At 41.7% G+C, this 26,190-nt stretch overlaps 1 protein-coding gene across 27 annotated transcripts in view; it reads left to right on the top strand.

Annotated features, from left to right (window-relative positions):
- Nucleotides 1-26,190, top strand: part of plecb (plectin b) — a 123,245-nt gene that overhangs the window by 80,637 nt on the left and 16,418 nt on the right. For 8 of the 27 annotated variants that reach the window (XM_040012610.1, XM_040012616.1, XM_040012620.1 and 5 more), the window contains 31 exons: nt 5,097-5,158; nt 8,204-8,218; nt 8,735-8,824; nt 9,418-9,453; nt 10,013-10,090; nt 10,213-10,317; nt 11,811-11,977; nt 14,977-15,092; nt 15,235-15,338; nt 16,055-16,174; nt 16,951-17,046; nt 17,155-17,282; nt 18,410-18,503; nt 18,712-18,866; nt 18,996-19,317; nt 19,427-19,504; nt 19,625-19,786; nt 19,921-20,025; nt 20,138-20,233; nt 20,339-20,464; nt 20,573-20,725; nt 20,833-20,987; nt 21,102-21,228; nt 22,848-23,031; nt 23,133-23,156; nt 23,989-24,146; nt 24,730-24,908; nt 25,000-25,138; nt 25,322-25,678; nt 25,782-25,865; nt 25,962-26,066. In XM_040012610.1, coding sequence (XP_039868544.1) covers nt 5,097-5,158; nt 8,204-8,218; nt 8,735-8,824; nt 9,418-9,453; nt 10,013-10,090; nt 10,213-10,317; nt 11,811-11,977; nt 14,977-15,092; nt 15,235-15,338; nt 16,055-16,174; nt 16,951-17,046; nt 17,155-17,282; nt 18,410-18,503; nt 18,712-18,866; nt 18,996-19,317; nt 19,427-19,504; nt 19,625-19,786; nt 19,921-20,025; nt 20,138-20,233; nt 20,339-20,464; nt 20,573-20,725; nt 20,833-20,987; nt 21,102-21,228; nt 22,848-23,031; nt 23,133-23,156; nt 23,989-24,146; nt 24,730-24,908; nt 25,000-25,138; nt 25,322-25,678; nt 25,782-25,865; nt 25,962-26,066 — 3,920 coding nt within the window. The other 19 variants (XM_040012611.1, XM_040012618.1, XM_040012622.1 and 16 more) reach the window with 11 other exon arrangements.

The following is a 26,190-nucleotide window of genomic DNA, read 5'->3' as shown; positions in this document are numbered from 1 at the left end:
TCACCACACTTTCTCCGTTCTTATAAAAAACCCAAGTGTTCCATCTGGTTTTTGATGAAGCCAGATGAAGGAGCAGTGTAATAAGCATGTTGAGATGTTAATGATATGCCTCCTTTTTAGAGGAAAGATCTAAGGACTAAGATGTTCCACACTTTCGCCCATTTTCCTTTGGGTCTCCTTTGCTATAGTGTTTCCAGTGAGAGTAAATGGTAAATGGCCTGTATTTATATAGCGCTTTACTAGTCCCTAAGGACCCCAAAGTGCTTTACATATCCAGTTATCCACCCATTCACACACACACACATTCACACACTGGTGATGGCAAGCTACATTGTAGCCATCGGCCACCCTGGGGCGCACTGACAGAAATGCAGGTCAAGTAGGTGCTTGTATGCTTTTGCCCGCCAGATCGTCACTGATATCTGTTACCATCTACCGTTTCCTCTGCATCTCAGATCAACTGTAAATCAATTTCTTTTCTAACTTGTGTTAGGAGATGAAAAACACCTTTTTCCATCCATTTCAAAATCATATCCTTTGAGTATTTTCACAGCACGTTCTGCCTTTGATAGGATTCCTTTCCTGTTTCAGATTTAATTACCTGCCCACATACCGCACCTTAGTTCTGCAGCTTGCCTAGACAATGTAGAAACTAGAAAGGTGTGTCTCCAAATTTGCTAGCAGGGCTCAAATGAGTCAGGCATCGCTTGCACACACACACCTCCAAACAAGCACACTCACACTGACACATTAAGTGCCTGCATGTCCACACAGGCCATGCTGACTACACTGAAGAAAAAAATATGTACTTTCAGATGCCTGATAAAGTGATGTCAGCCATGGTGGGGCAAATGGGATATATAACCAACCTTAGGCTAAAGAGGGGCAGGATTTAGACACACCCTGGCCTCTAGCTTAGCTGTCAGCACATAGTACCGTGACCCTATAGGGGACTGTTATGAAAGCAGGGTCTAAAGTTTTCTGATCAACTGATAATTGTGGAACTTTAGACACAGAGCTGGAACTGTGTGAAACTACATACTGATAGTATTTTACTTTTAAAGTAATCAATAATGAAACCATCCTCTTAATAAGTAAGACATGATCAAGTAAATATGACATTGCTTATGTTAATAGGCCCACTCATTTTGCTGCTTCAGTCTTACCTCATAGTTCATATGAACAGTATTACTGTGTTGTTTTGCTAACTGTACTGCGGCTTCTGTGGCGCTATCATTAGGGTGTATTCTAATAATTGCTTTCCAGTTATTGCCACAGGGCGATAAAGCAGAGTGACATTAGTGGAACTTGGAGTAAAAAAATGTCAAAGAGAATTCATTTTTACCTGTGACTTCTTTTTCTATTTTTTTCTTAAAAAAAGAGGGATGTTTTCGCTCGCTTTATGAGATTTGCTGTTCAAAAAAAACTCTTGTTGCCTGGCAAAATCATTTAGTTTATACAGCAGGAATTAATGCATCTTTTGTTCCCTTAAATACTGCAGGAAATGTGTAGTGAAGCTGAGAAAAGGAGGTTACTTTGGCGAAGTACCCCCCCCCACACACACACACACACACACAAAAACCCTTTCGATTCCTGAAATGGAATTGAAAAGACAGACGTGTTGTTTGATTAGAAGTGTGAAATACAACACTTGACAGCACTTAATGCTCTACATGGAGACTTAAATAAACAAAAGGATGTATTTTTCCGTCACCAGTAGTGAAAAAGAAAATAATTACACGCACAGACACATTCAAACATGGAGTCATAATCTCTCAGTAAATCTGAGATGTTTAGGGCGTGGTTTATGAGAGCATTTCTCAAAACTATTTCATCCCTCATCTCTACTGTTTTTACATCACAGTGACTGACAGCATGAATCATAAATAATGATTAACCGGAGATGTGTGTGCGATACTCAGAAAATTCTCTTTTACTTTTTAGGCTCTTGTTGGACATTTTAGTCATTTAAATAACATTTAATTCACTCTTAAGCATAAAAGGTCATGAGCATCAGTTTTTATGGCTCTTTATTGCGTCCTCTTACTCAGCTGGTGTGTGTGCATGTGCGTGTGTCTTTTCTTGCGCAAGTTGGGTGAATAAGTAATAGTACATGCAGGTTGCCACACCTCGCCTCTCCTACTTCTTCTTCTTTTTCTGCCTCACATTGCAAGAGGTAGGCGTGTGTTTAGAGCCCCACCCACAAACCTTACTAGTGTGTAGAGTGTCCTCTACACACTAGGGCCACCGCTAATGCACAGTTGCACATCACACATAAGGACAGGCCCAGACGTCATAGCCCACAGGCACCATTCGCGGGAACAGAGTGAGCAGCAGAAAAAGAGGAAAAAAGGGAGTGAAAAAAAAACCACATAGGGAGGAAAGAGAAGGGCAGAGCCGAACCCAGTGAGGGAGCGAGGAGGTTAAGAGAGGAAAAGAAGAAGAAGAGGAGAAAAAAAATCATAGGTTTGTGAAACGCTGAGTGGATTGTGGCCACAGGACTGCCTACTCTGGGACCAACTGTAGTGCTGGAGGGATAGATACAAGTAAAAAGCAAAAGATCCTGTCAAAGGGGACGATCACCACGGATATTTTATCATTTAGGAATATTATTTTGTGCCCTGACAAACGGCGACAATGACCTCTCAGCAGCAGAGGTACAGGAATTTCTCCTCTGACAGCTTTGGCAGGGAGAGGGTGCCTTCAGATGACGGCTACTACCAAGGGATGCTGAAGGCCATGGACGGCAGGAAAGGTACAAGTATGGTGGCACTTAGTGTAAAATAGCTGAATTGCAAGTCTTGATCTGTTTGGTCCCACATGTGTGAGGAGCCTCTGGGCACAAATTAAGTGTTTTTTTCCAGGAAGGGGTGAGACGTGTAGTTAATTTCCCAAACTGGGCAGAGTTCCCGTTGCAGACGTTTTGTCTGCGAGAGCTTGGAAAGCTTTGTGTGAAACTTTTTTTTTTTTTTTTAAACGTTGTGTGCATGCCAGATGATAATCTTTTTATTTTGCTGCTTATTGTTTGCTTTTATTGTAGTGGCAGGCGTGCATCATGTGCTGCATATTATTTCACATCCAGTGGCAGTTAGTCAGGCTGGGCTGTGCTGTCCACTCTTTCCTTCCATCAGCAGCTTCCTCATTTCACATTGGTCAGCAGAGCCCATTCACAACTTTTGCTGTGTGGTGGTTTTTTTTTTGTTTTTTTTTGGGGGGGGGGGGGGGTTGAGTCACTCCAGCTACAGACTGTTTCTCCTCGGTTGCAGCCAAAATGAACGATGTGTCACTCCATGCATCACATTTCTTTTTCCTGTTTCTCCTTCAAATTGTTCTTTATTCCTGTGAAGATGGATATTTTTGAAAGTTTCCACAGTCATTTCTCTGTAAAAGCCTTGCTTCACCCTGCGCATGTCCTCATGTAAACCTACTAAGCCTTGAACTTCAAGGATACTGATCATTTTACGTTTTACTCAAGTAAAAATATCAATTCAGTCACGTACTAATACCAAATCTTACTACATTTTATATTTATTTTCAATGACATATCAAAATAAAAGCGTTTCTTACACTATTGTTTTACCGTTTACAGTTTTACTGAGCCTTTGCAGAGTATACGCTAGTATACACTGACTGTGTGTTAAAATGTATCTTAAAGTGCTATTACCTGCAAATATAAAAAGAAGATAAAATATTTTCTTCTCAAATGTAGTTAAAGCATCTTCAAGTACCATTAATTATAGTTCAGTAAATGTAGTTTTTCCACAGAGTGTTTTCTATTATAGTCATATGCTCTTCTGGACCATAAACTCCACCCCTCAATCAAGCATGTTTATGTGTGGTGACATGTGAAAATTTCACCTTCACCTTTACTTTCTAAAAGCACATGAAAAGAGTTGTAATTTCATTATAAAAGGTAAAACAGGGCACAGCCAATCACAGGTCAAGGTGCAACTCGTAACACTTCCTATTTATGTGGAATTTTGCATCTTTGACAGGAAGTATAAGCGTGGAGATAGTTCCATATGGAACTATCTCCAATGCTGGTACAGATGAAAAATGCGCAGGCTTAAAGGACTGGTGGTCTCAGTATGTTGTTTCCATGGCAACTCAGTTCCATAACAGAGTTGTCCAGAAGTTGCTGGCAACTTCCTCTAAAGAGGAAAAAAAGGTAGCCTCTGGGCATCTATTTTATGTTAGCACTGAATCACTACCCTTTGCTTTTCATTGCTGGGCGTGTCAACATATATGGGTGGATGGGTCACTCCCATTAAAACTGATAAGATTTTGTGGTATGTCTGTGGGACATTCTAGCATAATCTGAAGGAATTGCTGAGTGGGTCAGTGAAGTTGGGTGGTGCACTTCCTGAACCTGTCTGAACAGTTGAGTAAACCACAACTTTTAGATCACGTGGGGTAACGTGAAAGCAAACAGACTCATCTATCTACTGCGTCCATAATAAATGATTGTAGTGGCACACCTTTTTATGTTTGTGTAGGTGTGTATGTTTTCTTTTTTTTCTTTTTTTTCTTTAAACCTGAACTGAACAGGAATAAGAGGGAGTATGAAGGTTTGTTTTGTTAGAGGGTGAATTCCATGCCTAGGCCTTGTTCTTTCTTGTCGGATAATTGCAGACTAATAGTTATGCTATTATGTCGCACGGTTATCACGCCCAAGTATCTTCACACTTTAATAATATTTCACTTCTGCAGCCTCAATCCTTTCCTTTTTGTTTACGTCTTAAGAGCACAGCTGCCAGTGGTGTCATAGAGTGAGACATGACCTTACAAACCTGTGTTCTAGACAACAGAAGTGCATCTACAGACAGTGAATGGTCTCAAATGTTCCCTGACTCAGATGCAGGCTTGAACAGGAGCACAAGAGCCGTTCTCCACCCAGAGATGAGTTATGTTTATTCTACAGGAGGAAAAAAAAAGTCTTGTCAGTCAGTCTTGGGGATTTCCTCCTTAGCGTGCTGACGGAAATACACTGAAGAAACACATGAATCGCACACCTGATGCTACTCATTTTGAAATTAGTTTTAGCTTCTCCTCGTCTTACGAGTCCGATGTTTAACTGTGCTCTTTCTGTGTTGCAGATGAACGAGACCGAGTCCAGAAAAAGACCTTCACAAAGTGGGTGAACAAGCACTTGATAAAGGTGAGGACCTATTCTGGGTTTTTTCTGTGTTGTAACTAAGGCAACATTGACGGTCAGGTTTTTGTACGCACACTCGCTCAATCCATAGCATGACTTAAGGTACAAAGAGGGAGAAACATAAGTGTGGACATCACAGAAGAGTGTCAACAAATTTCCCTTTTGTTCAAACACGTGTACGGGTGTTTTCTGTCGCAACAAGCATAGCTTTTGTCAGTGTCAAACTGCAGATGTTTGCATAGTGAGTGATTGCCCTGACCCTCATTTAACAACAGGAGGCTGTTGAATAAAGCTGTATAAATGTTGCAACTCATGTATTCTGGGATTATGTCCACGTATGATCATTACATACGTCACTCCATGCATTCTTCCATTCATCCATTTATATAACTGCTGTTACAATTCCGGGTTGCTGGAGCCTATTGCAGCTGTTATAAGGCTAGCACAGAGAAGAACATTCAGACTTATGCACCAAGCCAAGCCAACATGTGTGTTTTTGTACTGCGGTTGGAAGAATGAGTACCTGTAGAGAGCTCAGTCAGGCACAGGGGGAACATGTCGAATCCACACAGAGCTCCAGCAGTCTGTAAGATTTGTGCCAATTTAAAGATCACAAACTCAGGTGAACAAAGAACCACATAACAGCAAAATCTTACAGCAGCTGAACGAGTGTCAGCGTGTGTTCATTGTTAACATCTCTGCAGAAATCATTACCAACACCGCCACCGCGACCCTCACCCCCTCCCTTCTTGCATAAACATACATTAGCTAGACAGTTTTTTGCTTCGTGCTAACACGGCACCGCGATGGGAAGGCTTACCAGAAGTCTCATCTGTCATCAGCTGAGAGAGTGTGTAAGCCGTCCATCAGCACTCTTCAAATCTCACCTGTCTCACTCTCTATTCGCAAAATATGGCCCGAAGGCTCACATGAACAGGTCAGGAGGCGAGTCAAGTCAAAAGGACTATAGTCCTCATTTCAGACCTCCATATTAAGGTTGACAAATTAGCCCCGTGTAACACAATACCGCTCTCCCAGAGTGCTAAAAATATTCCTGCTTGTGCCACTTTTCTTCCAGAAAACTCCAATTGGCAGCACTACATTTACAACCATTAAGTGCTCCACTCCACAGACATAAGGCCCATTCTTTCTTTTTTTTTAATGGAACAAGAAAGAGGAAACAAATGAGCACAAAGAAAGTGTTATCCTTTCCATAAATGTGCAGAGCTATGGTTTCTTTTACCACTACATGAGAACCTAGTTCAGTTCCTCCCTCTTGTTTCTCTTAAGTGTCCACTGTGAATATTCGAGGGTGAGTCACAGACATCTGGACTCACTTAGCTCCCTCTGAAGAGGCAAATTCTGGTCTGGGCTCAGAGCCCATGGTGGGTTAGGCCAACGGTAGCACATGTGCTGCACAGACTGCTTGGTAGGGGTGGCTGTACTGGCATCAGTGCACGCCTTAAACTGAAAGGCATGCATTGATGCATGGGGAGTTTCATAAGTACTCCCATCCAGTTATTGTTACAGTTACCCGCATACTGCAACACTACATGAATTTAAGAATTTCTTTGTGCCCTTTCCAGGTACAGTTTCAGTCTGTTGCTTTTTCTGCAGACTACTTTCTACCATGACTTGAAAGCGAGTGTAGTTAAAGGAGAGGTGCTCATTAGATAACACTTATTTTCTCAGGATGACAACATGAATCCGTATATATTCGAATTATATCAGTATTCTAATAGAAAAGTCTGAGTCTGTGTTTATTAGCAGCAAAAAAAGAAGCGTTATCACCACGTACAGCCCAGAGTAAAGAACCTCACTGAAGCAAATGCACACGTTTGGGAGGGAAAGCGTTAAAGTATGTGTGCGAATGTGCTGATCTGCTCTAGTGAGGTTAAACCGCTGTTAAACTGATTTAATGGCTTAATGGTTGAGTGGGATAGGCTGGAGGTTGGGTGCAACCATGAAGAGCTGTAAAGGGCCATTGAGTGTTATGCCCTCCACCCCACCTAGCTCAATAAATCTCTTCATCTTGCGTAAGACAAGAGTGAAACATCAAACCAGCTATGGGATGAACATCTGTTTTCTAGTAGATGCCTACAAATTGCTTGTGATGAGGTCTAGAACCTTGAACTGTTGCACATCAAGGCTACTCTGTAAGGATGGTTATCAGAAAAAGGATAAAGAAAATGAGAGGAACTCCACAAGATGATATAAAACCTGAGGCATGTTAAGCATGTTGCTTCCAGACAGTGGCTCACAGACCACTGGAGGGACCAGTGTAAGGCATGTGCACTAATGACTTTGTCCTTGAAAGCAGCTCCTTTTTACTGCCGAGGCTGCAGTTTGCCTAGTAAACTTTCAGCAGCAGGACAAAGTAACCGAGGAGTGGCGATAGATGGCTGTGCTAGATTCAGCAAGATAGAGGACAAATCACAGCATTCATTACCTGACAAAGAAAGACCGGATCATCATCGTTTAATTGTGTAAACAGGTACTGATCTGATTGGAGAGAGCCCTGACAGACAGTTTCAGAGGGTGCAGACTTTAACAATATGGCCCATCCTAAAAAGTAGAAGAGCTTTTATTGTGCAAACAGTGAACTCTAGTGGCAGCAGTGTTGGTTCCCTTCCCTAAATTTAGCTCTGTGGTGCACTTCGCTTAATCATCTCTCTCTGCAGGCAGGGAGGAGCATATCATAAGATGGATGGATAGATGGATGGTAGGAAGGTGCGGAAATTCTTGCCAAGATAAATCAGTCACTGTTGCAACTTGCAAGGGAAAATATGCCTTCATTCCATTTTAGGGCTGAGGCCCATTTCCCACATGGAAAACACACACCCAGTAGACCAATATATCTGCAGACTACGAAAAAAGAGAGTACTTTAATTATTCTGTTTTTCATCAGTTTGTCATCATGTCCACCATCAAATCCTCCAAAGTCCAACTATCACTTAATTTCTGTTCATACGCTTTTCTCGTTCTCTTGTTTCTATCCTTTCCTTTTTCCCCATTACTCATATCATCTCTTCTCTTCTCTACCACCAGCATTCGAGGGTAGAGGTAGGTGCTGGCAGTAAATATGTAGCTGGTCAGTATCTCACTGCATGGAGGCTGTCTCCCCTCCCTCATGTCTGTGCACCATCACATCTTTCCCTTGTCTCTTTTGCTTTCCCTCACTTGTTTTGTTGTCTGGTTGCAAAAGCACAGCGCATCTGTTGCATAAACAATGAATTCAGTTAACTGAAATCCAAAAGGTTAAATCATTTTTTTAACCCTTGATGATCTCTTATTTTATTTAAAGTCCTATTCATCATGTGTCAGGCTGCCAGCTGCCAGCAGTCGGGCTTGGCTGCTCTTGGCTATGCATTCTTGACATGTGTAGAATTGTGCTCAAAGCACTGTAGAAAACTTACAGTACGTGACTCTGCAGGTGTTTTAAGCCGTCAGCTTTCAGCAAACTGCACCACAATTTGAGTTTGCAAATCTCACGTGGAACAGGTTATTCCAAGTTGTATCATCATGAATCCTTTTGACATATTCTCTGCTGTGTTTTCCTTTTTTTCCCCACCGTGACAGTCACAGCGTCATGTGACAGACCTGTATGAAGACCTTCGAGATGGACATAACCTGATCTCGCTGTTGGAGGTCCTCTCTGGAGAAACACTGGTGAGTACAGTCTCTTGATTTTTGTCAGTTATTCTTTAGCAGTCCTCCAGCATCCAAACCCAAACCTAATCCTGACTAACTACACAAGGATTACTTTAATGAGGTCGACCTGGAATGCCACCCCTGTGGCAACAAAATGTAAAATATTAGCAGCCAAGTTGTCAGTCAAGAGCTTAACCTGAGCTGAACTACGCTAAACAAACACCTCTTAACTTCCTTTTCAGTGTACCGTCCTCTTCTTCCGATTTCACTAGCTATATTTTAATTACTTTCTTCTACTTCTCTCTTTGTTTTGCATAACGATTATGTATTTCATATCCTGGGGTTCAAAATTGTACACAAAGCTTTTCTGCTGCTGCTGCCCTCCACCGGCTTCAGCTCTGCTCATTTTCACAATGCATCCATAGCTATAACACATTGCTACCACTTTGGACTGTGTGCGTGTTTGTGAACTGTGCTCCTATCTGATCGACGGTTCTTCTTTTCTGCTCCTCCTTCTCCCGTTTGCCTTCCTTTAACCTTCCTCTGTGTGTGCTGATCATTGCCGTCTGGCCTTCGCCTCCTCTCCTTTGCACTGCTCTTGCTGGGGCTAGCCGAGGGAGAGAGACATGGCCAGGAGCGTTCGGTTGGTGAGTGGGTTTGGAACTTACAGTAGGCATTATGTTTTTGTTTTAATGATCCATCGGCACTTTTCCGGTTCTTTGGCTGCGCATGGTATCCACAAACCTCAAGCCATGATGAGTTCTGTTGCTGGGACTTTTTTGTTTCTTGTGCTGACAGGCTTGCTTTCATCATGTAGCTGCTGTGAATGTATACAAGAAAATATTTAGTTTGATTTCTGTTTGTTTGAGAATTTCTCCTTGATTTCTGTTTGAGAAGCCCAGAAACAAGCCACGCAACATGATTATATATTTGCTTCCTGACAGATGGCTTCAATTTGGCTTAGCTAATGCAAATTTCCCATAATTTTATTATTTTGTTTCTCTGGTCAACTAAAGGACTAAGATGGAGAAAGGAGAACCATTTCATCTCTCTGTTAAATGTTTTTCATTTTGATTTTGATTTTTACATCATACATTTTTTGTTATTTATTGGTTGCTATTTGTCCTTTCTAATGGCAGTAACACTGAGTACTGAGTGTCTGCAATGTAACTAAACACTTCTTTATCTGTTCTTTCACCTCTTCAGCCTAGAGAGAAAGGCCGCATGCGATTCCACAAACTTCAGAATGTACAGATAGCACTGGACTTCCTCAGACATCGGCAGGTATGATATGTGTAACGATACATCAAACCCTTAAAAACCCGACTGCGAATATCAATCATTAGAAGATGACTGATAGTTTCAGCTGTAATCCTGCAAGTAATGTGAATGTTTTGCTTTCTTAGGTCAAACTGGTTAACATCAGAAACGATGACATAGCTGATGGGAACCCTAAGTTGACCCTGGGGTTAATATGGACCATCATCCTCCACTTCCAGGTCTCCTCTTCTGTCAGTGTTATGTTTCATTATATTATTGCTGTCTACCTCTGTCTCTGGGATTTGAACCTCTCGGCTGCTGCTTCCCATCTCCTTGGAGCCAATCAGAGGGGACTCTGCTCTTCAAAACCTCTCATAAAGGACTTTTTTTTTTTTTTAATCAATTGCTCTCATTAAATCATATTCCTCATAGAAGTATTATTTTAACATAAAAACTCTAGTCAGGTATTTAGAGTTTAGTAGCTAATATGAAGTGTTTAAACAAATATAACACTGTCAGGGTGTGTTAGTGTGAGTCAATCTCTCCCTGACTCCCAGGGGGAGGGCGTGTCAGGTTGGAGTGCACAGCTTGATGGCATCCTCCACGCCCTACCACATACTCTCCAGGCCTTTCTTTCTGCCTTTCCTGTGTACGCCAAAAGCTGCCAGGCAGAAATCCCTGGGTGATAGCCTAATAGTCACGGCCTCACCCTCAGCCATATAAAAATGGTTGAGGTTTTGATTGCAGAAAGCTGAAGCTAAGCAGAGAGGGAAAAAAAGGTGAGAGTGGTGTGGTTTGATTATGGCATTCTGGTAAAGATAATATTGTGCCCTCTAGATACACACTGCGTTCCCAGAGTCTTTATACTTTTATACAATAGAGACAAAAATAAGAGAGCTGGGCTGTGGCTGCTGATGAGTCATAAAGGCTCCAGACTAAAAGGGAAGAGAAAAACTACTCCCCACAAATCTGATCCGATTATCCTAAATTAACTTGATCACAAAGGAAAGAAGATGGTTTGATCCAAGAAATCTTTGGAGGATGATTTTAATTGCAGATTTAATTGCCAGTCTCAAGATACAGTAATGGGGTGAGTTTTAGTAATGAAGTAATGATGGCTTTATACTTTTTATTTTTTTATTTTAGTTTTTTTACTGAATTGAATACTCAAAGTGTTATCGCATCTGTAGAACAGAGCTATTAGAAGAGAAGAATCTGAGTTTAGCTCGCCCATTTACACTTCATTTACCCTCAGTTAAATTGGAAAAAAGAGAAAAACCAAGACTGCTATGACTCATCTTTCCTACCATCAAAATCCCCAAATGAAACGTTATCCAGATGCCACAGACACAGTGGTGTTTTCCAGCAATCCGTCAGGCAAAACTCGACTACATCCTGTGAAACACAGACACTCTGTTCTCAGCCATGAAAGATATTAAAGGTGAAATGACTAAGGTGTCAATTAAGGTGGTGTTGAGCAATTCTGTTTAAACTGGACCTATTGTGACTATTTTCAGTTCCATTTTTTAACTTGAATTCCACTAAAGTTTCTTTTAAACCAGCTTTCTTCTGATTGGCTGCCTCTCGAAAACAGCTATATTTAAGAAAAGCATAATAGGTCCACTTTAAACTGCATCTTTTGGGTTTCCACTAATGATGGATTTCTTCCACATTCCTTGCGTTAGCCACAAATCCTCTCTGTCTTCCACAAGTGTTAACGCTCTTTTGCATGAAATTGTTACAGATCTCAGATATTCAGGTCAACGGCCAGTCAGAAGACATGACGGCCAAGGAGAAGCTGCTGCTCTGGTCTCAGAGGATGACAGATGGCTACCAGGGCATCCGCTGTGACAACTTCACCACCAGCTGGAGGGATGGCAAACTCTTCAATGCTGTCATACACAAGCACTAGTGAGTGTGCACAGTTTTTTTGATGGAAAATAACCCCAACGCCAATGGCAACAAATATGCTAGTATTACATAGAACAAACTGAAAAGCCCGCTGCAGGTCCCTGTACCGACCCTGTTCCAAGCCTGCACTGCCAACATAACAAGACTTAACATATTTAAGACTGACATAATAGCATTGTCTCCAGAATGGAGCACTTTCTCATAGCTTTTTTCCACGGTCTTGTCATGACACACAACCATCCATAAGTTTTATTCAGTATAGAGTGCACTGGAGCAGGAGTGTGACGTTGGAACGCTTTCAGATGTCAAATTACACTTTATAGTGCCAGTTTAAGCCTGCACTGTAATTAAACTCGGCCTCAGCATTGACAGAAAGAATTTTTTTTAGACATGATAAGCACAAGTGGCTGTTAAAAGCTACTATGGCTGATTTATTTTAACTAAGAGACAATAAGTCACATCATATAGCTCCTTCCATACAGAGCCTCAACATACTGTGCATAGCTGCAAACGTATTTACTTTGTTTGAACTCAGTGATACAGTTGGACTATTTTTGCCACGGTCTCCCTTTAAAAATGCCTCTTATAGATACTTTTCCGCACCTGACTGTGCACATGCTCATGCTGCTTCAATAAAGAGCCTTCATGCAGATTCCAAGCCTTAAGGCTTAGAATACCACTGGTAGGTGTTGGCCCCGAGTAACTCTGTGCCTCCTTTGGCTGCGTTATAAGATGGTAATTCCTGCTTTAAATGCAGCTGGCTTGTTAAATTGTTGGGAACCTAAGTTTGAAAAGCTAAATCCAAAGCTCTTTTTGTTGAAGCCTAAATATGCTACATCCCACAAATCTGTTGTGGGTCTTCTTAGTAGAATTAGTGGTTGCTTTGTGTGTCATTATCCTGGGAATTGAACATGCGTGCATTTCTCAGGATATCCGCAAATGAAGTGAAGTATTTTGTTGGTCCTAAAATGACGGTATTCATACATAAGTCCAGAGTACAAATGGGACTAAAGCTACATTTCATAAGACAGAGGTGTATTTCTTTAGATCCATTATTAGAAAAGAAAAGAAAAAAGACTCTTGCAGGGGCAAGTTTTCTTGAACTTCAGCTCGTACCTGCACTGTTTGTTTTTTTTCTTTTTGTAGGAGGCTGCTGAGGCTGGCTCATTGCTGCCTTTCATGAAGGTCAGGGGTGTGGTGTGTGGGCGTAACTGTAGCACTCTGTGTCTGCTACATGAAAAGTGTAACGTTACTTGGTGCTGAGGCATAACTCAGAGTAATCTACTGTCGAACTGTCATTCACCCGGCGAATTCAAGATTTTCCAGGTTTTCTGCACATGTGTGATGGTTTCCAGCGTGGATTTGCAGAGACGCAGCTGAAGTCAGGTTTCAGGGCAAAGAATTCGATCAGGGATCACAGCTGAAGGATTAAGCAGATCCTCTGAAGATGATGGACACCTGAGACAATGCCAGGATGCATTTACATGCAATGGGCAAGCCTTAAAAAAGATTTGCTCAAATTAACGCACCTGTTAACTACAGTCGATTCAGCTTTTGGACCTTCTTGTTGGTGTTAAAATGCTCAGTGTAAGGAAGAAGTCTAAAAAGAAGAAGGGAAGCCTGGGCTTCATCAGGAACTTGTCAGAAAGTGTCAGCGATGTGGACAACAGGGTGGTCATGTTGTGTGAGGATATCCCATCAGAGGGATCTTCCTGGGACTCAGGACGGGGCTCTAATAGCTCAGGGGCCCGCTCAAGCAGCGAAGAATTGGGGCATGGATGGAGGTCCCGAAGCTTTCACGGAAGAGGGGGTCAGAGCATGAGCAGTCCACCAACGCCAATAAAACAATACTCTGTTCGAGAAATCCGTCATGCAGAGTCTTCTCCTGTGTACAGACACAATGGGGACCATTCCACTCTAACGATGAGAGATTTGTATGTATCTGCATATACTCTCTTTTGCTTGCACGTTCGAATTTGTAGATTTGGAAATGTCTTTAAAACTGCCGATTGAAAATTTTGTAATGGGGATTGCGTGCATGATAGATAAGGAGATAAGGCGAGGCATTCAATCATCCTGCTCTGCACTCTGGAAATTTGAACTTTTGCCTCTTGTGGGAGTCAAGCTGCGGCTGGTTGCCAGCCTAACTTGTGTCAGCTTTGATTATGTTAGCTGCTCTGTAAATTACATTCCACCTATAGATGCTCTGACATCTGCCAGAAAGCGTCAAACACCCTGAGGACAAAAAGGCAGGTGCTCATGCAGCTCTGTCAGAAACTGAACAGGCGGGCTCTCCTACAGCATTCAGCCACAGGCAGAGGGTCTAAGACAGGGGCGCTAAACTCATTTTACACCGTGGACCACACATAGCCCACATTGGTCCAAAGTGGGCCGGACCAGTGAAACTACATGATAAATGTGTAAAACTACAGAAAATATTCTGGTAGTTCATTGCTCTGACTGTGCTTTTATTATCAAATATAAAGTTTTCATTCATTCACATGAATATGTTTACTGTGGAATCCATGCCCCACTTAACATTTTCTGAAGCTGTCCAGTGGGCCAGACTGGGGTCTTTGCTAGGCCGATTCTGGCCCCCGGGCTTTATGTTTGACACCCCTGGTCTAAGAGGTTCTACTGCTAATATGCTGTATTGGGGTCATGTTTATGAAACGTGCTGGCAGAGACTGCATTAATTCTGCAAATGCATTCAGGTGTGATATTTATCTTCCTATCATTTTCCTCTGAGTTGAGGCATTGGTGGTGTCATTTTATATGTGCGCCAAGCTGGAAGCGTTTCTAGTCCTTTCAAATGCAGCTTTTTTGAAGACAACATCCTACTTACCCACTGGGGACTTCTCAAAACCAGTGCTTTTGAGAAGTCTGATGTTATTACACGTTAGGATATAGAATCAAATGTTATTGGGAGTTATTCTGAACATTGGACTCGCGAGTCTTGTGGCCTTGTGGGTAATCAGTTGCATTTTTGTGTTCCGTAGTCCCAGACTCATCAACATGGGCAAAGTGTATCAACAGACCAACCTGGAGAATCTAGAGCAAGCCTTCAGTGTGGCTGAGAAAGATTTGGGTGTGACCCGCCTGCTGGACCCTGAAGGTAAAAGTGTTCATAAATGTGTTCAAACAGACACAGACAACCTTTTTTTTTTTTTTAAGACCGATTTCAGCTGAAGTAATTCTGTTACTCACAAACTGCTGGTGACTATGTCACATCACATAAATTTACCATATCCTTTCAGATGTTGATGTCCCACACCCAGATGAGAAATCCATCATCACTTACGTGTCCTCCTTGTATGATGCCATGCCTCGCACTGATGTACACGACGGCATGAGAACCAACGTAAGGAAAACATGGAGACAGTGAAATAAAAAAATAAAGCTTCGCAACATGAACATGCACTTTAATTTGATCTGATGGAATGCTCTATCAGATTTAATCAGGACTGAAGAAGCTTGTGACTGTGCCTAAACTTAGCTTTTGTAGTCAGTTTTATTCTTATCCTGTTAATGCTTCAAAGACAAATTGAAGTCTTGTGAAAGTAAGTATCACAGGAAATGAACAACCTGTGGTGTTTACAGCTACCAAGACAGTGAGGATTTGAACATTTATTGTCACCCATTGTCTGTTTATAGAAAAACATGTAGCTTCCGCACACGCACAAACTCGTTTACTTGATTCAGTGTCCAGAGTTTAAAGTTGAGCTGTGTTATAGTGAATATTGAATACATCTGAGGACTTTTTCTTTTCACATTACTGTCCTCACAGGCGTGGCTATGACCCCACGTACATGAAATCTGAAAAACGCTAAAAAACCATGCTCCTTTCTGTCTGGCCCCACTTATTATTTCTCCCACTTTCCTCCTTCAGCAGTCCACACTTTAACAACCTCTCCTCTAGCCTCTGCTTCTTTGTCTACTCGCATAAGACTTGGATTGTTGCCACCTAATTGAGTTTAGGGTTGTGTGTGAGTGAACTAAAATGGAGATGCAGGAGAAGAGCCCTCCTGTTTCTTGTTGTTAAACTCGCAGCTATCTTTTCTGCTGTGCTGGCTGCAGGAGCTGGAGCTGCGCTGGCAGGAGTACTACGAGCTGGTGACCGTTCTGCTCCAGTGGATCCGTCACCATGTCACGATCTTCGAAGAGAGGAAGTTTCCTGCCAGCTACGAGGAGATAGAGGTGAGATGATATGCTAAGGATATGCGCTTATTTTGTCTCTAGGCCAGGGATTTTGTTACAGGCATGTTTGCAGTTGAGCAATATCGAAAGACACACCGATAAGTTCTCATTATGTTCTTAAGAAACAATTAAAACATAGCACCTGTGTCAAAAATGGGAATACGTTTGCAGCCATCCATTATTGGATCAAAGGACATGCTTACATAATGTCTGGCTGTAGGCAGATAGAGATGACTATACTCACAAGCATTGTTGTACTGAAGGTGGGGCAGTGCTGGAGCTGAGAAAAGACAGCCATAAGGCAGATAATGCTTAAGTTAATCCTCGGGAGAATCACCACTCCCTGTCAGCACTCCCTTTACAAAAGCATAGCGTGACTTTAGTATTTTTCTACATTTCTTTGAACGTCTGTATTAGTAGAATATTTGTATTAAAAGTAGCAGGCTAGGGTGTTCTTTTTGAATATACTCAATCAAATTCATTTAGACACTTTGGGGCAGAAAGATTTACGAGGCTAAATGAGTTTATTGTGGTCACAGGAATGTGTGAATACTGTTTCACCCCACTGCTGGTCACAGAACTGTCACAGGATGTGTTACTTTATTGTATTCATACTCATATAATTAGGGTTTTACCATCTGACAATTCTGATTTAAAAAAAAAATACCAGGAACTTTTATAGATAATTTGAGGTCTATAAAATTATTAGAATGAATAAAGGGAAATCTAATTTAACAATAAACAATTTGTTTGTGTTTCTTTTTTTTCCCCTTAAGCTTCTTTGGCGCCAGTTCTTGAAGTTCAAAGAGACAGAGCTGCCAGTGAAAGAGACTGATAAGAGCCGCTCCAAACACATCTACCAGTCCTTTGAGGCAAGTTAACCAACAATCATTTAATTTAATAAGTTGAATTCTGTTCCGTTCCTTCAATACTGTTATACCAACGCTTAACAACTAAATGCTTTCTACATCCATATACAGAGTGCAGTGCATGCTGGTCAGGTCAAAGTCCCTCCAGGCTACCATCCCATTGATGTGGAGAAGGAGTGGGGTCGACTCCACGTGGCCATTCTTGAGAGAGAACGACTCCTCAGGATCGAGTTTGAGAGGTTGGGACAGATTTATAAGACATATGATGATTGTGATCAGTTTGCATCAGTTTTTCTTTAGCAAGGACTGCTGTGCTAACAACAAACTGCAAAAGAAAAATCCCTTGAGAGCCATATTTAATAAAAAGGTGGTGATATAATTGTCAACCTTACTGGGAATAATGCACAAATATACCAAGTTATAAATAAAACACATGATACGCATTTGTTTTTCCAAAAATAATAAAGAATTTAACTCTTCATAGTTAACTTTGGGAAAAGAGCTAAGCTAACATGAAATCCTTGTAAGGGACATATTTTCAACTGGAATAAACAGATGATCATAGGATAGTAAACTAAATCCATTTAAAACACAAAGACACAGTTTTATCAAAGGCATTTTATGATAACTGACAAAAGGCAGCAAGCCTGTTGCCTGTCTTTAGCTTTATTAAATTAGCCAGTTATGTTCATTGGGGAATGGCAAAATAATATCCAGTTGCATTTTATTCATTATCTATTAATATTTAAATGGTTAAATAAATAATTGCCTTCATTTTCTGGTAGCTAAAACATTCTAAGAGTATTTTTCTGCATTTGTGGGTTGCTCTATAATGAGATAAAAGGGTTGTGTTCCCCATAACTGGACGCACATAAAGACATAATTAGGTATGAGAAAATTGTACATTTTTGTGTACTTAGAACAGCGTTGTGTCACGCTTGGGACAAAATGGGATGGCTTCTTGTCACAAGACAGTCCCGTCATGTTGCAGTCTCGCAGCCTTGTTTATGGAGTTCTCTGGGATGTGGAATGACTGAATGGACTGACCGGACTTCTTTGTAAGAAAGGCATTTTTGTCCCCCTCTGGGCACGTACGTGGCAGAGTAATGGGCGTGTGAGAGCCAAGAAGAGCCAACTTTTTCATAGCTTGAATTGAAATCTGTTGAGAAGAAATGCGATATGGCTTTTGTGACTGACCCTCACAAACTGGAGTATCTGCTGCAACGCAGGGTCCCGTAAGTGTTGTGAAGGTTTTGTTGTGAGCTCTGGCGTGTGTTACACGATGGGCGTTTAGCTATTAAATATTGGGGAGGACAGTTTATCCATTTTCCTCTTGATTTAATTTGATTGCTCTGATCATATCTAGACTCGAGAGACTTCAGAGGATTTGTGGTAAAGTCCAGAAGGAGTCAGGAATGTGTGATGAGCAGCTTGCCCACCTGGAGACCCTGCTGCAGACGGTGAGTTAAACTGCTATGTGTTACTGCAGTATGAGTTGACAAACTGACATGAAATCCAGAAACTGAGTGATTAGTGCACAAAGGGAAAGAAAAAATCACAGGAATGCATTTTCCAGTCACTGTCATTAACATTTTTTGTATCCTGATGTGCGTGACCAACTAAGAACAAGGCTAAGATTAATACTTTAATTGGCTTCCTTTCCTCCAGGACATCCGTCTGCTGAACGCAGGGAAACCAGCTCAGCACGCAGCAGAGGTGGAGAGGGAGCTGGACAAGGCAGACAATGGCATTCGCCTGCTCTTCAATGACGTGCAGGTACTCAAGGATGGGCGCCACCCTCAGGCTGAACAGATGTACCGCAGGTGAGTGCTGTGTGTGTGCTGAATTTAAGTGAACTTTCAAAATAGAAAGCTGAAAAAGCAAGGGCATTGTCAACTAACTGCTGTCTGTCTGTACTTGTGTGTGTCTGTGTTTTTATTTTTCATTGACAGAGTTTACCGCCTCCATGAGCGCTTGGTGAATTTGCGCACTGACTACAATCTTCGTCTGAAGTCTGCCGTGACTACTGCCCAGGTCCCAATTACCCAGAGCGTCCAGCAGACCTCCGTGAAGGGACGGCCCGAGTTGGATGACGTAACCTTGCGTTATGTTCAAGATCTCTTGGCCTGGGTGGAGGAGAACCAGCGCCGCATCGATAACGCAGAGTGGGGATCTGATCTGCCTTCGATGGAGTCCCAGCTGGGCAGCCACAGAGGCTTGCATCAGACCGTGGAGGACTTCAAATCCAAAATCGAACGGGCTAAGGCTGATGAGGTAGTGTTTCTATCGGACCACTAAAAAGTCTACATACGGATTTTAAGTATGTATAAAAGTGGTTCCCTATTTCCTAATAATGTCATTTTGTGGTTTTCATATACAATAGACCCAATTATCTCCTGTCAGCAAGGCCACATACAGAGAATACCTGGGAAAACTGGACCTTCAGTATGGCAAACTACTGGTAAATGTTCATAAATAATCTGATTTCAGATTTTAATCACTCAGCACAAAAAGGTTGAAGCTATAAATATAAGCTATGGATCTTTAATCAGCTGTAAATATTCCTTCTTCTTTTTTTCAGAACTCTTCCAAGTTCCGCCTAAGAAATCTGGAATCACTGCATGCCTTTGTCAGCGCTGCTACTAAAGAGCTGATGTGGTTGAATGACAAAGAAGAGGAAGAGGTCAACTTTGACTGGAGTGACAGGAACACTAACATGACAGCAAAGAAAGACAATTACTCGGTGCGTTTAAGAAGTAGAACCAAATCTAAAATTTCACAGTTGCTCATTTTTATCCCCTAATCCTGCCCTGTAGATTCACTGACAGATGTTCAACAAATAAGCAGATTTTCAACTACATCTGTTCAATTCTTCAGGGTCTCATGCGAGAACTGGAGCTGAGGGAGAAGAAGGTCAATGACATCCAGACTTTGGGAGACAGACTTGTCAGGGATGGACATCCTGGCAAGAAGACCGTTGAGGTAATTGCAGTAGTTAATCCAGCTGAGCAGAAGACATCTGCATGCAGAATATAGACCTAAATGTGTCCAAACTAATGCACTGTCATTGTCATATCTTCTTGATCTCTACCAGTCCTTCACAGCTGCCCTGCAGACTCAGTGGAGCTGGATCCTCCAGCTGTGCTGCTGTATAGAGGCTCATCTCAAAGAAAACACAGCCTACTACCAGGTATGGAACACAGACATTTAGGAATATAAATCTCCAGGATAATCATCCCTCATATTCATCAGAGTCAGGAATATTGTCCGCCTCATGTGATCTCCTTCTTTACAGTTCTTTGCCGACGTTAAAGAGGCTCAGGACAAGATGAAGAAAATGCAAGAGAACATGAAAAAGAAATACAGCTGTGATCGCTCTACAACAGCCACACGCCTAGAGGATCTGCTGCAGGATGCTGCGGTATGTACATGTTCAAATGCATCGTACCGCACACACACTTTAATAAAAGCATCAAGATAGCGGTCTGCTTTCTTTTACTGTAATCTAGTTTAATCTTCTTTTCAACAGGAGGAGAAAGAACAGCTGAATGAATTCAAGACTGTGGTGGCCGGTCTGAACAAGAGATCCAGGTCAATCATCCAGCTGAAACCACGAAACCCCACCACTTCCATCAAAGGCAAACTGCCCATTCAGGCTGTCTGTGACTTCAAACAGCAGGAGGTTGGATTATTTCCACTGCAGAAATGCTTAATCATTCACCATTGTGATCATGATTGCCACAGATCCTGAGACTACATCTACTTTAATATATCCTGGCTTCTTTTCAGATCACTGTCCACAAAGGAGATGAGTGTGCACTCCTCAACAACTCTCAGCCCTTCAAGTGGAAGGTCTTGAACCGTTCTGGACACGAGGCGATGGTGCCTTCTGTCTGCTTCATTGTACCTCCTGTCAACAAGGAGGCTGTGGACGGTGTGTCCAGGTGAGGCTATAAAATTGATCCCCTATGTGACGACGACATCTTGGCTTGATCATGTCAATTATTTAATTTGTTTTTTCTTTTGTTGCCATAATGCACAATCTTGTCCTACTGTAGTCTGGATGCAGGTCATCAGGGAATGGTGTCCATGTGGCAGATGCTCCATATAAACATGAAGAGTCTACTGTCATGGCAGTACCTGATGAGAGACTTCACACAGATACGCTCCTGGAACATCACAATGGTTGGTACCAATGTTCCCTCTAAGCTGCGCACGTGCACAATTGCGCACTGCTGGCACGGTCTCTGTGCAGAGAAAATCTGCGTTGCGCACAACAAAAATCTAACCTGAATTGAAATTAAAATTAATACTTTAACATTTCTGTTTTGCAGTGTTAGTCAATAAGTGACTGGCTGCTCCCATATGGGATTAGAACGATGCCACTTTATCTCATAGTCCAGCAAATGATGCGATTTACATTCGTATATACGCAGCTAATCAACATCGCTGACAGGCTATGACAGCGTCCTTATGTGCCGACGCCGGTGTTTTAGCGAGCAAAGCGGCGTGGCTGATGTAGAGTGAAGCCACATTAATGACAACGTGAACAACCATTGGAAATGTGAGCAGGACAGACGAAACAATTAACGGAAAAGTGTGGACTTTATACCAGTTTTTAAATTGTGTTGATAGGCCACGTAAAACCAGAGTTATGATAAAAATATATGCAATCTTTGTTTGTTTTTTCCTGATTACTATTGTTGTTTATATTTACTGTGGGAATAAACGGTAAAAACGGCGTTTTATAAGAAAAAAGGCTCGAAAGCGCTCTCCACCTGTGAGCAAAAACAAACTCCACCCCCTCTCCCTTTCCTATCCGTCCAAAAAAGTACCATGTCGACCAATCAAAAAATGATATGGCAACGTGGCATCTAGTTGTTAAGAAACGGGGGGAAGTTTTAGGAGTGACGGCGGTGCTTTGAGATGTGAGAGATTTGAGACGTTTAGCGCAAATCTTGTGTAGTTAGTGTGTAGTGTAGTTTTTGTTGTGTGTGTCAGAACAATGAGGCGACTGCTGAATGTTACAGGTGTTACAGCAGTGATACATCTCCTGTTGTCAGGCCTGCAGGTTTCAGGCTGTTCTCCTTTATCTCATAGTGGACAGAAATTATTTTTTTGGAGTGGCACAAATAATTTGTGTGGCATCAGATTTGATGCAGAACAGCTGATTGTTCTAAAAATAGTTTGAAATGTTTATTTAAAAAACCGCCTTGGCTGCATTTAAAAAAAAAAAAAGCTGCAAAAAACTTTGTTTGCCAAACTGAGTTACTTTAAAAAGAAAGAAAGTTGTGTTTTCAAAATTGGAGTTCAAGTTAGTTTTACTTCCAATAGTGTTAACATACTACACAGGTCAATGACTAGATTTTTTTTTACATTTTCATTGCAAGTTGGCTAAAGCAGTTAATTAAAAGTAGTCTAACATAAATGCTGTAATTTGATAATTTTAATAAACCATGTAACTTGGATGGATTAGATGCCGGCGTGACCACAGTGCACACGTCTGATTGTCGCTCACAGTGGTCCAAGGGATCGCTCAGGGAGTTTGTGTGTTCGCTCAGACACGTGAAAAATTAGAGGGAACATTGGTTGGTACTAAAGTAAAAGTATCACCTAAAACTTGTAGAGCTGACAAAGAGGGGAACTTCATTGTGGTTCATTCCACGTTTGGAAATGTAAATTCCATTTCAGTGTGTACCAAGTTTGGTGTAGCTGACGATAAAAGGGGCCTTGTTTGTGCTTTGACGACATTGCGCTAAGTCCTGTCTCCTAATTCCTCCACTGCTTCTCTTCATTGTGTGCAGTTAAAGACCATGAAGCCAGAAGAGTACAGGCTGATCATGCGGAATCTGGAGCTTCACTACCAGGACTTCATGCGTGACAGCCAGGACTCGCAGCTCTTCGGCCCCGATGACCGCATGCAGGTCGAGGACGACTACACCAAGTCCACCCAGCATTTCGACAACCTGCTTCGCTCCATGGAGAAAGGTGAGATCTGATTTTAACAAACTGATTTTAATGATTCATAGTTTTACCGAGGTCAAGTGTGTAGCAACTGAACAGCATATAACTGTCAATTCACCTTTCAGGAATAATGGTTGTTAGGGTTAAAGGTGAGTGACTTAAAGCAAGCACAAACTACTGCTCACCAAACTAATATGTGTACACGCCTTCCAGCCTTTGATGGAATGTCCCAAAACACGTGTTTGTCTTTAGTCATGTGTGAGTGCATGTTGCTTTGATTTTCAATATGCATTTTTTTGTGGCAGCTCTGCACCAAGTAGAATATGTGTTCTGATTGTAGGTACTTGGGTAGTGCATATGTTGTGTATGCTATAGATATGGCTGGAGCTGCGTGTATTTTACACATCATATATGAAGAACTGCATGGAAGGTGTGACACAGGTGATCGAAAACATTACAGTGCAGCAGTACAGCATTATCTATTTGTGGACATGACATCTTAGGATGTGTCATATTAAAATTGAATTGAATGTTTCATACTAACAAGAATAGTTCAATTTCAGAGTGCTTTAATTTCACAGCCATTCACGGGTAATGATCCAAATGCTTACTGTTAGAAAGGGCGGATACGGGAGTTTCACTTGGTTGCTGGTAGGTAGCGTAACAACAGCAGTGACTTTTGCGACTCGACATTCATGCAAAAGTATGGGATGAGTTTGACTATCGGATGGACGTATGCTGTGCATCCAGAGAGGGACACATTGGACACTTGTGAACACTGTTTTTTTTTAATGTAAAACTTTATATTTAGCAATGTATTTTAAAATTGACAGCAAACTTCTACGTCCTTCTATGTACTGGATATTACTGTAAAAGATAGTCTTTATTAGTCCCAGAGTTGGGAAATTCAAATATAGCCTTTTCAAATCGGAGGATCTTTTCTATTCCTGCGATTCTAAACTAATACAAATGTGTTCACAGGTCAACAGAATGAGACTCTGTGTAAGAACTACATCTCTGAGCTGAAGGACCTGCGTCTGCGTATAGAGGACTGCGAGGCTGGTACTGTGGCACGCATTCGCAAACCTGTGGAAAAAGAGCCTCTCAAAGAGTGTATTCAGAAGACCACAGAGCAGAAGGTACAGAGCTCAAATTTTGTTCTGTGCAGAAATGGCAATGAGGCATCAAATGAAACCAAAAATAGCTGTGCTGTGGTTAAAAGACGGATAGGTTTGTTGGATAGTTGACTAAATGTGTTATTGATGAGAAGCAAAAGTAGCTAACTGAACCAGAATCCATGCAGAAGGATGGAGTGGGGGTTGAATTAATGAATCGTTGCAGTAGGTTTAAAATGTGGAAACACAGCAGAGAATTAAAATCAATTTAAGTGCTTAACAGCTTATATGTAATTCAATGAGAGCTGGGATGCTGGCGTCAAACCAGCAGCTGTACAGCCCTGCTAGTAGGTGAAGTTCAGCTTAGGGCTTTGTGCAAAAATAAAAGTTTTGAGTTATTTGAGTTTGGTTGACACATAAAAAATGGGGTTAAATTGTTAACGATGGCAGAAAACTTGCCATGTGCCTCTGGTTCCTGCTCTCCTCGAGCTTAGTTTAATTTAAATTTTAAATGTTCCTTTTTATTCTTTCAGTTGTTCATAGTCGGCTGGCTTGGATTTGTTTGGGTTTTTCTTTGTTCTTCATGCTTGTCTTCTCTGTTGTACAGAAAGTTCAGGGAGAACTTGACAGCCTTAAGAAGGACCTTGATAAGGTGTCTGTTAAGACACAAGAAGTCTTGGCCTCCCCTCAGCCTTCTACCTCAGCTCCTGTGCTGCGGTCAGAGCTCGACCTCACTGTACAGAAGATGGATCATGCCCACATTCTTTCCTCTGTTTATCTTGAGAAGTAAGTCCCTAAAAACTGACTGCAAAGAGAAAATGTGCTGTTTTCTAGTGCACTTAGATCTCCTTAATTAATTTATTGCTCCTTGTCTCAGGCTAAAGACTGTGGAAATGGTCATCCGCAACACGCAGGGTGCTGAAGGCGTTCTCAAGCAGTATGAGGACTGTCTGCGTGAAGTTCACACTGTGCCCAGTGATGTCAAGGAAGTAGAGATTTACAGAGCAAAGCTTAAGGTAAACAATACATGACTTATTTTCTTGCCAAGCCTCTTTTTACAGAAATCTTACTTATGTTACAAAGAACCATTCTCAATTGATTCTGTGTAAGAAATAGAAGTCACACTTTTAATAGTAGGTTTGCCCAGTTTTGATGTATTTACAGACTATTTATTGGTGTTCTTTGTACGAAACTTGCAGAAAATGCGCACTGAAGCTGAGGGTGAACAGCCAGTGTTTGATTCCCTGGAAGAAGAACTGAAAAAAGCCTCTGCCGTGAGCGACAAGATGGCTCGTGTGCACAGCGAGCGCGACGTTGAGCTCGACCACTTCCGCCAGCAGCTGTCCAGCCTCCAGGATCGTTGGAAGGCCGTGTTCACCCAGATCGACCTTCGCCAGAGAGAGCTAGAGCAGCTCGGCCGCCAGCTCGGTTACTATCGTGAGAGCTATGATTGGCTAATCCACTGGATTGCCGATGCTAAGCAAAGACAGGAGAAGATTCAGGCTGTGCCTATCACCGACAGCAAAACGCTGAAGGAGCAACTTGCCCAGGAGAAAGTATGTTCAACGATCTAATATTAGCACCATTATTTGCTTTATTTTTGAGTGAAACTGCTGAGATTAACTTTTATTTGAACCCTTTTCTTTCCTTTCAACACAGAAACTGCTGGAGGAGATCGAACAGAACAAAGACAAAGTTGATGAGTGTCAAAAATACGCTAAAGCATACATTGATACTATCAAGGTGAGCCTGAAATAACACTATTCTGCATATTTTTTGATAAATCTTGCAGTTTAGAGCATTTACTGAAATAACCTGTAATGTGTTTCATGCTAATAGGACTATGAACTCCAACTGGTTGCCTACAAAGCTCAGGTGGAACCTCTTGTCTCGCCCCTCAAGAAAACCAAACTGGATTCAGCTTCTGACAACATTATTCAGGAGGTGAGTTTATGAGTACTGGAAATCATTACAGAAAAAAGGTAATTTTTTTTTTTTTAATTGAAGGTTAACTCTACCACTAACCACTGACCCTGTGAAAATAATATTCCTGAAGCTGTTGCATTTC

Source organism: Simochromis diagramma, unplaced genomic scaffold, assembly GCF_900408965.1.
Source record: "Simochromis diagramma unplaced genomic scaffold, fSimDia1.1 OVJJ01000618.1, whole genome shotgun sequence".
Lineage (NCBI taxonomy): Eukaryota > Metazoa > Chordata > Actinopteri > Cichliformes > Cichlidae > Simochromis > Simochromis diagramma.
Note: the sequence above shows the minus strand (reverse complement) of the source record. Positions and strands in the feature narration are given on the sequence as shown.